This window comes from Psilocybe cubensis, chromosome 12 (genome assembly GCF_017499595.1).
Source record: "Psilocybe cubensis strain MGC-MH-2018 chromosome 12, whole genome shotgun sequence".
NCBI lineage: Eukaryota > Fungi > Basidiomycota > Agaricomycetes > Agaricales > Agrocybaceae > Psilocybe > Psilocybe cubensis.
This window is the reverse complement of record NC_063010.1, coordinates 74,268-87,077: the sequence shown is the minus strand read 5'-3', so window position 1 is coordinate 87,077 and position 12,810 is coordinate 74,268. Positions and strand designations below refer to the sequence as shown.

Below are 12,810 nucleotides of genomic sequence, written 5' to 3'. Positions count from 1 at the left end.
AGAGACAAGGTAATAGGAAATCTTCCCAGGCCTTACATTGTACCATACAGCCGATTAAACGAGGAGGGAAGAGTTGTGCTAATGGTCATGACAAGCAATACCAACGAGTAGGCAGCAGCCAAATCGTCGATTATTACTGCAATGCGTGTGAACTTTCTCCTATACGACGAATCGCTGGACAACAAAGCGGGATGAATCTTGTATGTGATGAGGCATGTACTAACTGACGTGCCAAGGAGGGTACTAGTTTTAGTCCTGTCACTATTAGCAGATAAGATCAGCAAATATAGTAGCCTTATCTACAACCCTTGGAACAATGTTAGACCCTCTATCTGGAATATTAATATCTCTTGACACTGCAGAACGCGCGAGATTGATCTATCGCACAGACCAGAAGCGTTATTTTTACTAAATTTTAATTTACAGTCATCGTGCACGGACCACCTGGGCCGTCTGAGTTTAAAATTTCACCCCTGTGCATCGCCTGTAGTCTGTTACTGTCCGTTACTAGTATCATTAGAACGACGTGACCCATGGTGGTTTGAAACGTCGCAGAGCAGCATTTTCGACAAAGAACATCGTCAAATTTGTATGATAATATCAATCCTTCCAAAATAGTTTTCTACTGTTCCGATTACCCCTAACCTGGTGGAAATAAATATACTCATTCCTCATTTTATCTCGGAAAATATGAATCCATGACGAGATCCTATCGATACGGAGCATTCTTTACCGCTGGAAATGAGGGTTATTACGGATTGTAAAAGAAAAATTTCTCATCTAGGATATATGCAGCCTACCATTGACTCGGACGCGAGCATTGGCCGAGTTCAAATCAGAAACATTTTCTTTATGTTGCACTTTGTACTTCGCATCAGTAAATCGGAAGAGGCTTGACATGCCTCATACAAGTAGAATAAAGTTCAACTATATATGGTTTCATTATTTCTTATCCGGCTCACAACATAAAAGAATCTTTATCAAACCTGGTACCCAACGAACGCAAGAACCGATTTCCTCCCCTATCTTCCAATCCAATTCTGGAGCAGAGGTAACGAATGGTGATCACCAATCGTATCAAGGATATATGTACAAGATTCACCAAGACAATTAACTTTGTACCACATAATGGCATAACTTTACAGAATGCGACTTATACGGCCCTAAAAACCGAGTGTTTTGCATACGACAATGGGGAGAAGTGGTTTTTGGACTTGTGCTATGAGTCGGCCGCGATAGCAGAGGTGATTCGCAATGTTTCCAGACGGTGAAAAGCGGAGAACTAACGATAGATCATTTGCTAGCTTGCTTACCCTACTCACTCTCCAGAAATAAGGCTGCAAGTCGCTCGATATACGTGGTATGAAGATATCACCCATATCTCCTATAGAAGTCTGACCTAGTTACCTTATCGTCTTCTCACAGGTACACTATCTACCTTGATAACTTTGGATCTCGCTTCCATTCGTCGATGGAATCATTCCAGCACGGGATTCTTGCATGCCAGTCTCCTGATAGCTCGTTCTTCTCAGAGTTCCGCGAACTTTTGAGAAGTATGCATGACCTATGGGATACCTTACCAGCTAGCAAAATCATCGTATCTGCTTGTGACTTTGTCAATGGATGTTTAATGGAGCAGACCCCTGCAATTATGAATATGTCAATACCAAATACTGCGATATCATGGCCTTATTATCTCAGGAATAAAACAGGCTCAGCAGCCGCGTACGCATTTATGCTCTTTCCGAAGGACCTTGGTATCCATGTACGGGATTATATCCAGTTAATTGACAATATTTCAATGTTTATAAATCTAGGAAATGATATACTGTCGTAGGTTCTTTCATGGCTGTGGTATTTCCTTTGAATATTGTACTGATAGTGATCCGGAACAGATTCTACAAGGAGGAGCTCGCAGGTGAAAGAAATAATTACATCCATAACCGCGCCAATGTTCTTCATAAGGACGTGATTGAAGTTTTGGAGGATGTCGTAAATGAGACACTGGATGCTTATGAGAGAGTTACGGAAGCTCTCAGAGGCACCAAAGCATACTCTCTTTGGATGAGATTTGTCAATGGATATATGTAAGTTTTATAATATTATGTAACATGTGAAATGTACAACTGACCCAGAGACTGTTTTACAGAGCATTTCACTACCTATGCGACCGTTACCGACTCTCCGATATCAAATCCTTTGCAAGTACACCTTGATATTATTCAGACGCCGAGGGCATTGATACGCCATGAAGCACATCAATGCGTTACAATGGCTTTCTAAAAGTTCTCTGATTGCATCTCAATATAACTGTACCAAAACATGTAGTGGTATAGGCGCTATAGCTAAGTGGTTAAAGCGACAGATTAGAATAAAACAATCCCATTATCCTGATTATCTGTTCCTCTTTGAGGGCGCAGGTTCAAATCCTGCTGGCGTCGTTCCTTTTGATCTTTGCATCTGAATAACGTCTTGCCTAATTTATCTGTCTTTTTAGAAGATTTTTCAAGTGTCCATGGACACTGATCTTCGAATTTGGCACTAACCTCGTGTTTTACGCCACATCGCCACTGTATATCTGAATTCTGATTGAAATCAACCTATTTTTTCCCTCTAGTTCTCTCTCGTTTAACCCAACAAACTCCCAAAACCATCTGTCTCCCCGTTAAGCTAGGCTTAATATGTTCTAAGTCGAATGCCTCGCACACATTGCATGGCCTCAACCCTTTGCTTTCGAGTTGATGTATCATCATATTCAATGACATCACTGCGGGCGCCGACCGCTGTAAGTTGAACATACAGCAGTAAACTTACATGTCTTATGTAAGTTTAGGTGTATGTTCAACTTACAGCACATGTGTCGGGAAAACAAACATTTAACAAAGACATATTGTGTTTGGTGGCTGTATGCCGACCAAACACAATTACCGTAAGTAGCCTGTAAATAGAATAAACACCTAAATTACACAAATTGTGTTTGTCCGGTGTTAGTAAAACATACACATTTTCTTTAAGTAATACAAACAGCACTTACTGTAAGTAAAAATTACACACAAAGAAAACAATTTGTGTATGTTATACTTACACCATTAAATGAATTGAAAAACTTGTGTAAGTATAACATACACAAATTGTTTTCTTTGTGTGTAATTTTTACTTACAGTAAGTGCTGTTTGTACAACTTACAGAAAATGTGTATGTTTTACTAACACCGGACAAACACAATTTGTGTAATTTAGGTGTTTATTCTATTTACAGTCTACTTACAGCAATTGTGTTTGGTCGGCATAGAGCCACCAAACACAATATGTCTTTGCCAAGTGTTTGTTTTTTATACACATGTGCTGTATGTCAAACTTACAGCAAAACTTACATAAGACATGTAAGTTTTCTGCTGTATGTTTAACTTACAGCGGTCGGCGCGCGCAGTGCATATTGCCTCACCGAGTTGACCTGACGCCGATGAGAAGCATTGTCCCATTTTTAGATATACTTTGTAATTCAACATCTTGCACTGGCCCTGAAAGACGCTAGGCCTCATTGGAGCATTGTTCTGTTACAATGTGACCCTAAAGGTCATTGCCGCTATAAATCCTATATTTCTTGTTCATAGAAAGACAACCATGATGGATTCTTCCACCACCATCCACGATAAACCTTTGGGTCTCCCATTGTCGCTTCTCCCCATTCCACCTGAATTGGTTCAGCCAATCTGTGCCTTTATCACTGATCGTAGAACGCTCTACTCGCTGACATTGTCATCTCATATCCTCCGGCAGGAAGCGGAGCGTTGTCTCTATGCCTCACCTATGACACTTCCGTCTTGTGACGCTGACGATACATACCAGCAGCACTATGGCAGAGGGTACTGGCTTCCTCGATCATATTCTACTAACATATTTGCACAGTTTATACCGATGGGAGACTACGAAAGACATATAGCGTTCCTCCGAACGATCACCACAACTCCTCGCATTGCTGTTCTTGTACGAGCATATCATTCGGCACCCCTCAATCATTCCGCGGACCATTTACATCTGTGGGACCTGGTCAAAGAGGGGTTGTGTGCAATGACAGGCTTAAAGTCACTCGTTATGCGAGAATCATGGAATGACTATGGGCCCGCAGCTGCTTATCTGCTCTTCGGGCAGCGGGATTCTAGAGAGGGTCAGATCACCATTAGTCCAGGAACAATTCCCAAGCCCTCGTTTCAGCTACATTCTTTATGTTGGCCATTTGTGAGTGATGAAGAACCGATTATGCATTTTCTGACTTTTCAACCCAACCTCCGACACCTTCATCTAGAAATAATCTTTGAAAGGCATCGAAATCTTTTTGAAGGTTCGGCGAATGATCCCAAGTTTTTGCCACTTCTTGAATGCGTTGGAGGGAGCTATTTGTTTATACGAACGTTTCTGACGCGGAAAAACGTTACCCACCTAGTTTGGAAGAATTTGAACGGGGCCTTGACGTGGCGCATAGGCGAAGAGAAACGTTTCATCAAAACGATCTCATTCGGGTCATACTTTCAGAATACTCTTGAGTTTTCTGTTGCTCAAACCCTCATTATGGCGGTGAGTACAACACTTCAAATATGGAAATGGTTTATGGAATACCAAGATTGTTCTCAGGATCACCGACTTCTTGCCTCATTCCCCCAGTTGCAGAGGCTTATTTTTTGTACGCCAGATTGGGACTCGTCCGCCAGCATTTCTAAGCAGGCTGCTGCGCTTAAGAGCTTTGCAAAGAGTCTTTTCGAGAGCTGCAACAGCCTTCATTGTGTCGATATTGCCTTATTTTGTAATTGTCCCAACAAGTACAACACGGGGTTCGTGCGATGGAAAAGATCAGCTTTAGGCGGGTTATTAGAAGAGCCTGAATTTCTGACAGTCGGGATAGTCCTCAACGAGAATGAATTTTGAAAGTAAGAATTTCCTCTTACCATTTACTGAATTTCGCACTGATCGTGATATGGCAGACATAATTACATGGTTTTGTAGTCGTTCAAGGCTGCACTACAACCCTGTTTTATTCCGTGTTCAAACTCCCAATAATGCTTCCCTTTTACATCTAAATTTAACTCTCTTGCTCGCCTCGTTGCCCAGGCGCCAAAGAAACCGATTTCGCTGACCGTTTGCGAGGAAGCCGGTGTGAAGCATATAAAATGATAGGCATCGTTCCAGCCCAGAATAAAGCCTCGGCCAAATAATGAGTGATCGTAAGATCCTGTGTATTGATCCCAAAACTGTGTGTGGGCAGCTGGATATGCTATAGGTCAGCATAATATTCATAGTGCGTCGAATAAATCTGCGGTTACCCAAGGCTTGATCATGGGCCAGATCTCTTTCCGAAGTTCTACTGGTATGTATGACTTGGTTTATACGTGGTTCGTCTCGTGGAATGCCAACAAAGGAAGGAAACACCCCGGCGCCTTCTGAATCTCGCAAGCTCCAGCCTGTGTCTCCTACCATCTCTTTTTTGTACGTCCAGAAGAACCAGCCACCGCAGGACCTGTCGAACATTCGTAGTTGAGCGGCGACGTATGCTTTCTTCTTTTCGTTTTCATTGGATATTCCAGCTAGCGAGCCAGGGTTGAGTGCACCTGACCATTCACCCACGACAAGGCCCCCACCAACCCGTCCCACCTTTTCTGATGCACTGGAAAGGACGTGGGATATACCATTTGGGTCGTCCATGGCGCGGATATGGTCGTCGACGCTGGTTCGGATATCTTCTGCAGTGAAACAGCGGTAGAGGTGGTGATCGAGCACCGCCATTCCCAGAGGCGGATGGTTGGCCAAGTATTCGGCGTAGACGCCCGTTCGCCAGCACTCGCCTAGGTATAGGGGCATGTCTGTGTTGAGAGATTGTAGTTCGGATATGGCGCGGGTGTACCATTTCGTTAGTGCGGTATCGGATGGGGGATCTGGCTCGTTTAAAAGTTCGATTCCGATAATGTTGGAGAGGTTATGGGATGAAAGAGACTGAAGCAGTGATTTTAGAATGTATATGGTGTTTCTTTGGTTATGGGTGTGTGCGAAAAAATTGGGATGTGGGTCCGATATTCCAGAGTGTGACGATGCGTTTTGCCCACCTGGAGCTGCATGTAGGTCTGTAACGATTGAATGAATGCTTAGTTTCGAAGGATTTCTATGGGTTGTGTACATACCTAGTAAGACTCCTATACCTAGACTTTCGGCTTTTGTGCAAGCACCAATGATTCTGGACCACGCTCCTTCGTATACCTCGTGATAGTTCGCAAAATCTGTACCATCCAATACCCGTCTGTCGGCTCCGCACAAGTGGTAATACCCAATCTATTGTCGTCTAAACCTTAGCTTCTACTCCACAGTGACATGACAAAGCGGAAACGCACCGGGATCCTGACAGCATTTAGCCCCATTTTTGAAATCCATGTCCAATCTTCGTCTGTGATCCACGTATCCCAATGCGCTTCTAACACCTGTTTAGCGTCTGACCCGCGGGCGATGTCAAGATCGCTTTGGGCAGGAGATGCTGCGTATTTAAAAGGGCTCTCGGTGATCCAGCGTTCTAGCACGAACCACGATCCTAAAGGAAGGTATCCGGTTAGTATAGATGCATGCGGCGTACTCGAAGAGGTTGGGGAACTCACCGAGATTGACACCTCTGTGTCGTCTGTACTTGTATACATCCGCTTGGTTAATTGGTAATGTCTCATCTGTGGTGCTATTGGACGTCACGGAATCTCCTGCATGTGGACCTCGACCTTTGATGGAATCGAGTTTCGATAAGAGCTTGTGCATTACGAGTAGAGTCCGATTGTATGATGTGATTCACACCAAGCCAAAATCGGTCGATGGCTGGTGAGGACATTGCGATTCAGAATCAATTTCACAACTCGGGCTGATTCAGTCTCACTCGTGGTAGGCAGATGGGCGCTTATGGCACATGCTGCCGAGTTGTGCTGCCGGCGTGGTCAGTTGTAGGCGCTATAGCTAAGTGGTTAAAGCGACAGATTAGAACCATAAGTTGCACCCATAAGTTCTAATATCTGTTCCTCTTTGAGGGCGCAGGTTCAAATCCTGCTGGCGTCGTTACTTTTGTTGGGAGGTTGGAACGTCTTCCTTCCTTCGCAACGGGTTGCTGCATGGTTTTCCTTTAATTGGTGGGCGAAGGGGAGATAGTTGGTGTCGGTTGAAGTGCAGGAACGTGCACACCTGTTGTCATTAGTACTGTATGTACTTTCCACGACAATATTTCTATTTCACACAGCAACATGAAGTTAGAACGAGAACGAACAGAGCAGAGCAAAGTACAGCTTAGAAAATATGTGTTGTTGTTGCTGTTACTGTTCGTGGGATATTTCATAAGCGACGAGGTTTTTTTCAAAACGGAACGATAGATGAATAACTTGAAGGAAAGAGGAGGAGGAATGTGTGGGAATGTGTAGGAATTGTAATTGTAATTGTGTACTATTTTTTTTTTAACAAAAAAAAAAAAAATTGTATAGCCTTGATTTAAGTTAGAAATACTTTTAGGGGTTTGGGGAAATGGAAAGGGAAAGGGAAATGGAATGAGAGGACTGAGAGGACTGAGAGGACGGAAGGCGAGTTGTGAGTTGTGGCGTGAGGTTGTGAGTTGGGCAATGTGTAGGTGCGACATTGGACAGTGTGATATAAAATAAGATGAAAATCGAACAAGGCGATACAAAACAAGGCGATATAAAACAAGATGAATGCAAACAAGGTTAGATAAAAAAACACAAGATAGATTCAAACAAAGTTAGATAAAACAAGCCTGCAAGCTGTAAAGTGAGATGAAGGAAGGTCGTTTTTGGCTGTGCTGTCGTGCGGTGCGTATGAGTTAGAGAGGGGAAAGGGAAAAGGAGAGGGGAAAGGAGAGGGGGGAGGGGGTATGAAATTCTGCCTACACCTACACCTACACCTACTAGAACCAATACTTTTCTACATATCCACATACATAAACGACACCTCCACCTTGACCTCGTACTCGTACTCGTACTCACACATCTGATCTCCAATCCCCAATCTCAGATCTCCGTAAAGCTACAATTCAACTACAACCTCATCTCGCTTCGATGACTTCACCACGTAACGCGAGCAGGACCAGACGACTAAGACGACTACTTAATCGTCCCCGATCTTGGGCGCGAGGTAGTACCGGATGTATCCTTGGTCAAAGTCGTATGCGACCTGAAAAGAAAAAAAAAGAAGGAAAGAAAGATGTGTTAGTGGTTGGGTTCGGTTGGGTTGTGTTTAGGATGGAGAGGGAATGAGAAGAGACGCGAGAAAGAGAAGGGAGGGAGGGGCGAAGATGCAGATGCGGATGTAGAGGCGGATGAACAAGAAAACCGGCGAAGTACACGTCCGCAGCTCTACCTCTATCCGCCCCGCGCGTTACCGACCCCGACGAGCCCCCATACCCGTGCCCGTGCCCGTGTCGGACCCACCACGAAAGACAAAAAAGAAAAAGAAACCACAGGGTCCGAGATATGGCGCGACGCGACGCGTCAAAGTAATCCAAGTGTTAACACCCAGCTCACATACGCCCAACGCCCAACGCAAGTAAGAAACCCACAACGCAAAAAACCACCACACACACAAAACCCCCCCAAAACCCCCACAAAACCAAAAAAAAACACTCACCAACAACGGCACATCATTACTCATCAAAAGCTGCACCCTCCCACTCAAACTCGCGCTTCTCGAGAAATTGACCAGGTACTTCAACGAAAACGTCAAAGAAACGTGTTGGTTCATCTCGATGATTATCGCGTCGTTGTCTGTGTTTTCGTCGGGGTTGGAGGAGGAGGAGGATTTGGCTTTGCCTTTGGATTTGGAGGAGGACTTGGAGGGTTTGGAGGACTTGGAGGAGGAGGTTTTGGCTTTTTTGGAGGGTTTGGATTTACCGTTTGCCTGGGTTTATGGGTTTTTGGATCAGATAAATTTGATTGAATAGTAATAATAAAGGAGCGCGCAACCGCAACACACCTTTTTCTTCCGCTTCTTGCTGTCCTCATCACCCTCCTCATCGTCCTCATCATCCTCTTTCTCCTCTTCACCATCCTCATCCTCATCCTCATCCTCCACATCCTCATCGTCGTCGTCCTTAGGCTTAAACTCCTCCTCCTCATCCTCATTATCCATCTCAACATCCTCAGCATCTTTCTCCTTCTTCACTTTAACCCTCCCACCGTCCTCATCGTCATCTTCCTCTTTAGCCTGCGATCCACCCTCTCCAAGCCCACCCTCCTTCTTCGGCTTGATCACCTTCTCCCCTTTCTCCCCTCCCCCTCCCCCCGCACCCTCCGCCATGCGCAACAACACACTCCCATTCGCCGCCTCGCCATCACTAGCGAACCGCACGCCCTCCTTACTCACCTCGATCCGCACGCTCTCGCCCAACTGCGAGAGATCGCGCACGATGCGCGTGAACTCGGCCGAGGGCAGGGTGACGCGCGCGTCGTATTCGGTGTCGGGGATCGTGAGGGTGTCGGCGTCGATGTCGAGGAGCTTCATGTCGTATTCGGCGATGCGGTCCGAGTCTGTGGGGGGAGGGAGGGGGTTAGTTTTGGGTTGGTTGAGGATGGGAAAGGAGAGAGAAGAGAGGAGAGGGGAGGAGAAGGGAGGAGAGGAGAGATGGGTGGGAGACCCGTTTTGCACTCGCGAGTAGGGAGAATGGGAATACACGGAATTGGGGGCACCCGGATGGATGCGCACTCAATGTCTTGATCGTCCACGAACCGGACCCGCGAGTGTAGCCGTACGTGCGGCAAAGGGAAGGTCTCCAGCGAGATAAAAGCAAAAAAGAGTAGAGGGGATGTGATGCGCGAAAGCAAATGTGAACGCGAAATGCGAAAAATGCATGCAGAACACGAAAAAATTAAAAAAAGAAACACAAAAAATTGGAAATGAAATGAAAGCGAAATAAAATATACACGAAAGAAAATAAAGCACGAAAGAAAAATCAAAAGCAAAAAAAGCAAAAAGGGAAAAAAGGAAAAAAGGAAAAAGGGAAAAAAGGAAAAAAGGAAAAAAAAAAAAAAAAAAAAAAAAAAACGAAAAAGACATGAACGAAAAGAATGAATGAATGAATTTCGAGGCGCAAACCAAAATTCCAAAAACCAAAAAACCCAAAAACCGAACACGAACCCCCCCAAAAAAAACACACAACGCGTTTGCAAGAAACAAAAAAAAAGAAAAGAAAAAAAGGAAAAGGAAATGTGCCCAGCAGCGCGTTCAAATAGCGCGATTTCGGGTTCGAGTTCGAGGTCGAGTTCAAGTTCGAGGTTGAGTTCGAGGTCGTCATCCCTCTCCCTCTCCTTCTCGCTCTCGTTTTTTATCTCCTTTTCCACCTTTTCTAAAAAGGAAACCGAAACCGAAAACAAAAACGAAAAAAAGGAAAAAAAGGAAAAAAAAAAAAAAACGAAAATAAAGAAGGCTGTCACCACCACCACCACCACCACCACCACCACCACCACCACCACTAGCAACAGGAGCAGCAACAGGAGCAGCAGCAGCAACAGGAACAGGAGCAGCAGCAGGAGCAGCAGCAACAACGACAACATCCTCGTCGCTCGTCGTCGAAGCCATCATCAGACAACGCGCCCACACCGCCCACAGCGCACAACAAGCATCAGAATCGGCATCAGCGACACCACAAGCACAAGCACAAGCACAAGCACAAGCCGCGCATCATCAACGCCATCATCAACGCCATCGCCATCGTCCTCCTCATCGCCATCCTCCATCCTCCAGCCTCCCTTCCTGCTACCTGTGCACTCGGACTCGGACTCGGACTCGGACTCGGACCAGCTCAGAACGGAAACCGCAATGAGAACGGGGACGGGGACGGGGACGGGGACGGGGACGGGGACAGGAACAGGAAAGGCACAAAACGAAGCAGAACGAAGCAGAACGAAGCAGAACGAAGCAGAACGGTGCAGGAGGGCACAAAACGGTGCAAAACGAAGCAGAAAGAGCACAAACCGAACCAGAACGGTTACAAAACGGTGCAAAAGGGCGCAGAACGGCGCAGAACGGCACAAGCACAAAACGAAGTAGAACGAAGTAGAACGAGCATAAAATGAAGTAGAACGAGCACGAGCACGAACACGAACACGAACACGAACACGAACACGAACACGAACACGAACACGAACACGAACGCGGAAATGGCGCATGCGGAACGAAGGGTAGCGAACGGCGGAGAACCGTGTAGAATCGCATAGAACGGCACACAGCCCACATCGCACATCGAACATGAAGCACAGAAACCAGAAAGCAGAAACCAGAAAACAAAAAGTAAAAAACCGCTGATGGATCCACCAAAAAAAAGGCGCAGAGTGGACTGATATGGCGGTGAAGCGGTGATTCTTCGCAGAACGAGTAGAAGAAGAAGAAGAAGGGGAAGAGAGAGAAGGAGAAGGAGAAGGAGAAAAATGGAAATGAAAAGCAAAACGAAAAAAAGAAACGAAAAGCAAAACGAAAAAAAAAGGAGGAAACACCAAAACCAAAACCAAAGAAACCGAAATCGAAATCGAAACCGAAATCGAAATCAAACACCAAAATATCGAAATCAAAATCAAAACCAAAAAATCGAAATCGAACACCAAAAGACACCCATCCCCGGCCCTCCTCACCGTCCTTGGTGTTTGGTGTACAACAAGGAGCGCGAGTGCGCTTCCTTATGCCTGTTCTACACCACAACCACAACCACAACCACGACCATGTCGGAGTCCAAGTTAAATTCCGAGTCCGAGTCCAAGTCCACGTCCACGTCCGAGTGCAGATGCATATAAAAATCCGGATCGGAGATGTTATCCGCATCATGATATACAGCGCTGTGCCATCTCCAACTTCATCTCCAAATCCAACTCAACACCAGATCGAAAATGTAATCTCAACCCGAAATGCGTCGTCGGATAAGACGCGGAGTGGCACAGGGCTCGGGCTCTGGCTCTGACTTGGACTTGGACAGGGACGGTTTCCAACGTGGCACGTGGCACGTGGCGCACGCGCGAGTGGAGGACGGGTATAGCAAGACGTGCGAATACGCACACAGGGACGCACGAGCGGACGGGGGACGGGACGGGACACAGCCACAAAATGGGAATGAAGGGGAAGGTGAAAGGGAAGGGGAAGAGGAATGACAAGTTTAAGAAGGAAGAAAGGAAGAAGAAGAGGGAGAAGGGGAAGGGTGTAATGAAGAAAGGGAGAGGGCGGGCAAGCATGCATGCATGAACGAGAGGATGGGACTCGTATCAAGAGGGTTCGTGATTCAAAATGAATGAAGGGGGTTAAAAAGGAAAAGGAGAGAGAAGACGCGGGAAGCAACGCGTCGCGTCCAAAAAAACTCACTCTTGGCTTCATACACCAAATTCAACACATCCGCCTCATCCGCCGCTTTAAGCGTGCAAATATCGTCGTCCTTGGCACACTTGAGGACCTTGGTGAGGCTCGCGAGGTTGACGCCGAGCGGCATCGGCCTGTCGCATCTGTAGCGCTTGAACCCGGGCGCGCCGAATTTGACGGAGACGAGGGCGACGTGCGAGTTGTCCATTGCTTGCAGCACGATGCCTTCCTCGTTGCATTCAAAGTTGGCGTCGGTGACGAGCTCTTTGATGGCTGGGTGGGAGGTGTGGGTGAGGGAGAGAGGGAGAGAAGGAGGAGGACGTACCGTCGAGCAGCTTTTTGAGGGTGCCGGCTTCTGCGAGTTTAGCTTCGAGCATTGTGTGGTGGTGGTGGTGGTGAAGAAGAAAGGGAAACGTTCAATTCAAAAAGCGTCACAAAGCACGCTTGTCACAGT

General features: G+C 46.1%; 4 protein-coding genes and 2 non-coding genes across 6 annotated transcripts; 3 read left to right on the top strand and 3 right to left on the bottom strand.

Annotated features, from left to right (window-relative positions):
- Positions 1-1,471: 1,471 nt before the first annotated feature.
- Positions 1,472-2,216, top strand: JR316_0012038 (Terpene synthase 29; the record flags this gene model as incomplete). The annotated part of the gene is made up of 3 exons (XM_047897676.1): positions 1,472-1,725; positions 1,896-2,087; positions 2,150-2,216. The coding sequence occupies 3 exons, from the start codon at positions 1,472-1,474 to the stop codon at positions 2,214-2,216; spliced, it is 513 nt and encodes a 170-aa protein (XP_047742565.1).
- A 119-nt stretch (positions 2,217-2,335) lies between these two features.
- Positions 2,336-2,441, top strand: JR316_0012037. The gene has a single exon. It is a non-coding gene; the product is annotated as a tRNA-Ser (tRNA).
- A 2,635-nt stretch (positions 2,442-5,076) lies between these two features.
- On the bottom strand, positions 5,077-6,785 carry JR316_0012036 (Glucan 1,3-beta-glucosidase 3; the record flags this gene model as incomplete). The annotated part of the gene is made up of 5 exons (XM_047897675.1): positions 5,077-5,259; positions 5,469-6,112; positions 6,170-6,317; positions 6,377-6,570; positions 6,635-6,785. 5 exons carry the CDS (start codon positions 6,783-6,785, stop codon positions 5,077-5,079), a joined length of 1,320 nt encoding a protein of 439 aa, XP_047742564.1.
- Positions 6,786-6,967: 182 nt separating this feature from the next.
- Positions 6,968-7,076, top strand: JR316_0012035. Its single transcript has one exon. It is a non-coding gene; the product is annotated as a tRNA-Ser (tRNA).
- Positions 7,077-8,129: 1,053 nt separating this feature from the next.
- Positions 8,130-10,595, bottom strand: JR316_0012034 (Proliferating cell nuclear antigen; the record flags this gene model as incomplete). Its single annotated transcript, XM_047897674.1, has 5 exons — positions 8,130-8,195; positions 8,649-8,918; positions 8,994-9,547; positions 10,174-10,362; positions 10,451-10,595. The coding sequence occupies 5 exons, from the start codon at positions 10,593-10,595 to the stop codon at positions 8,130-8,132; spliced, it is 1,224 nt and encodes a 407-aa protein (XP_047742563.1).
- Positions 10,596-11,904: 1,309 nt separating this feature from the next.
- Positions 11,905-12,733, bottom strand: JR316_0012033 (DNA polymerase delta processivity factor; the record flags this gene model as incomplete). The annotated part of the gene is made up of 3 exons (XM_047897673.1): positions 11,905-11,963; positions 12,363-12,629; positions 12,682-12,733. 3 exons carry the CDS (start codon positions 12,731-12,733, stop codon positions 11,905-11,907), a joined length of 378 nt encoding a protein of 125 aa, XP_047742562.1.
- Between the last annotated feature and the right edge of the window lie 77 nt (positions 12,734-12,810).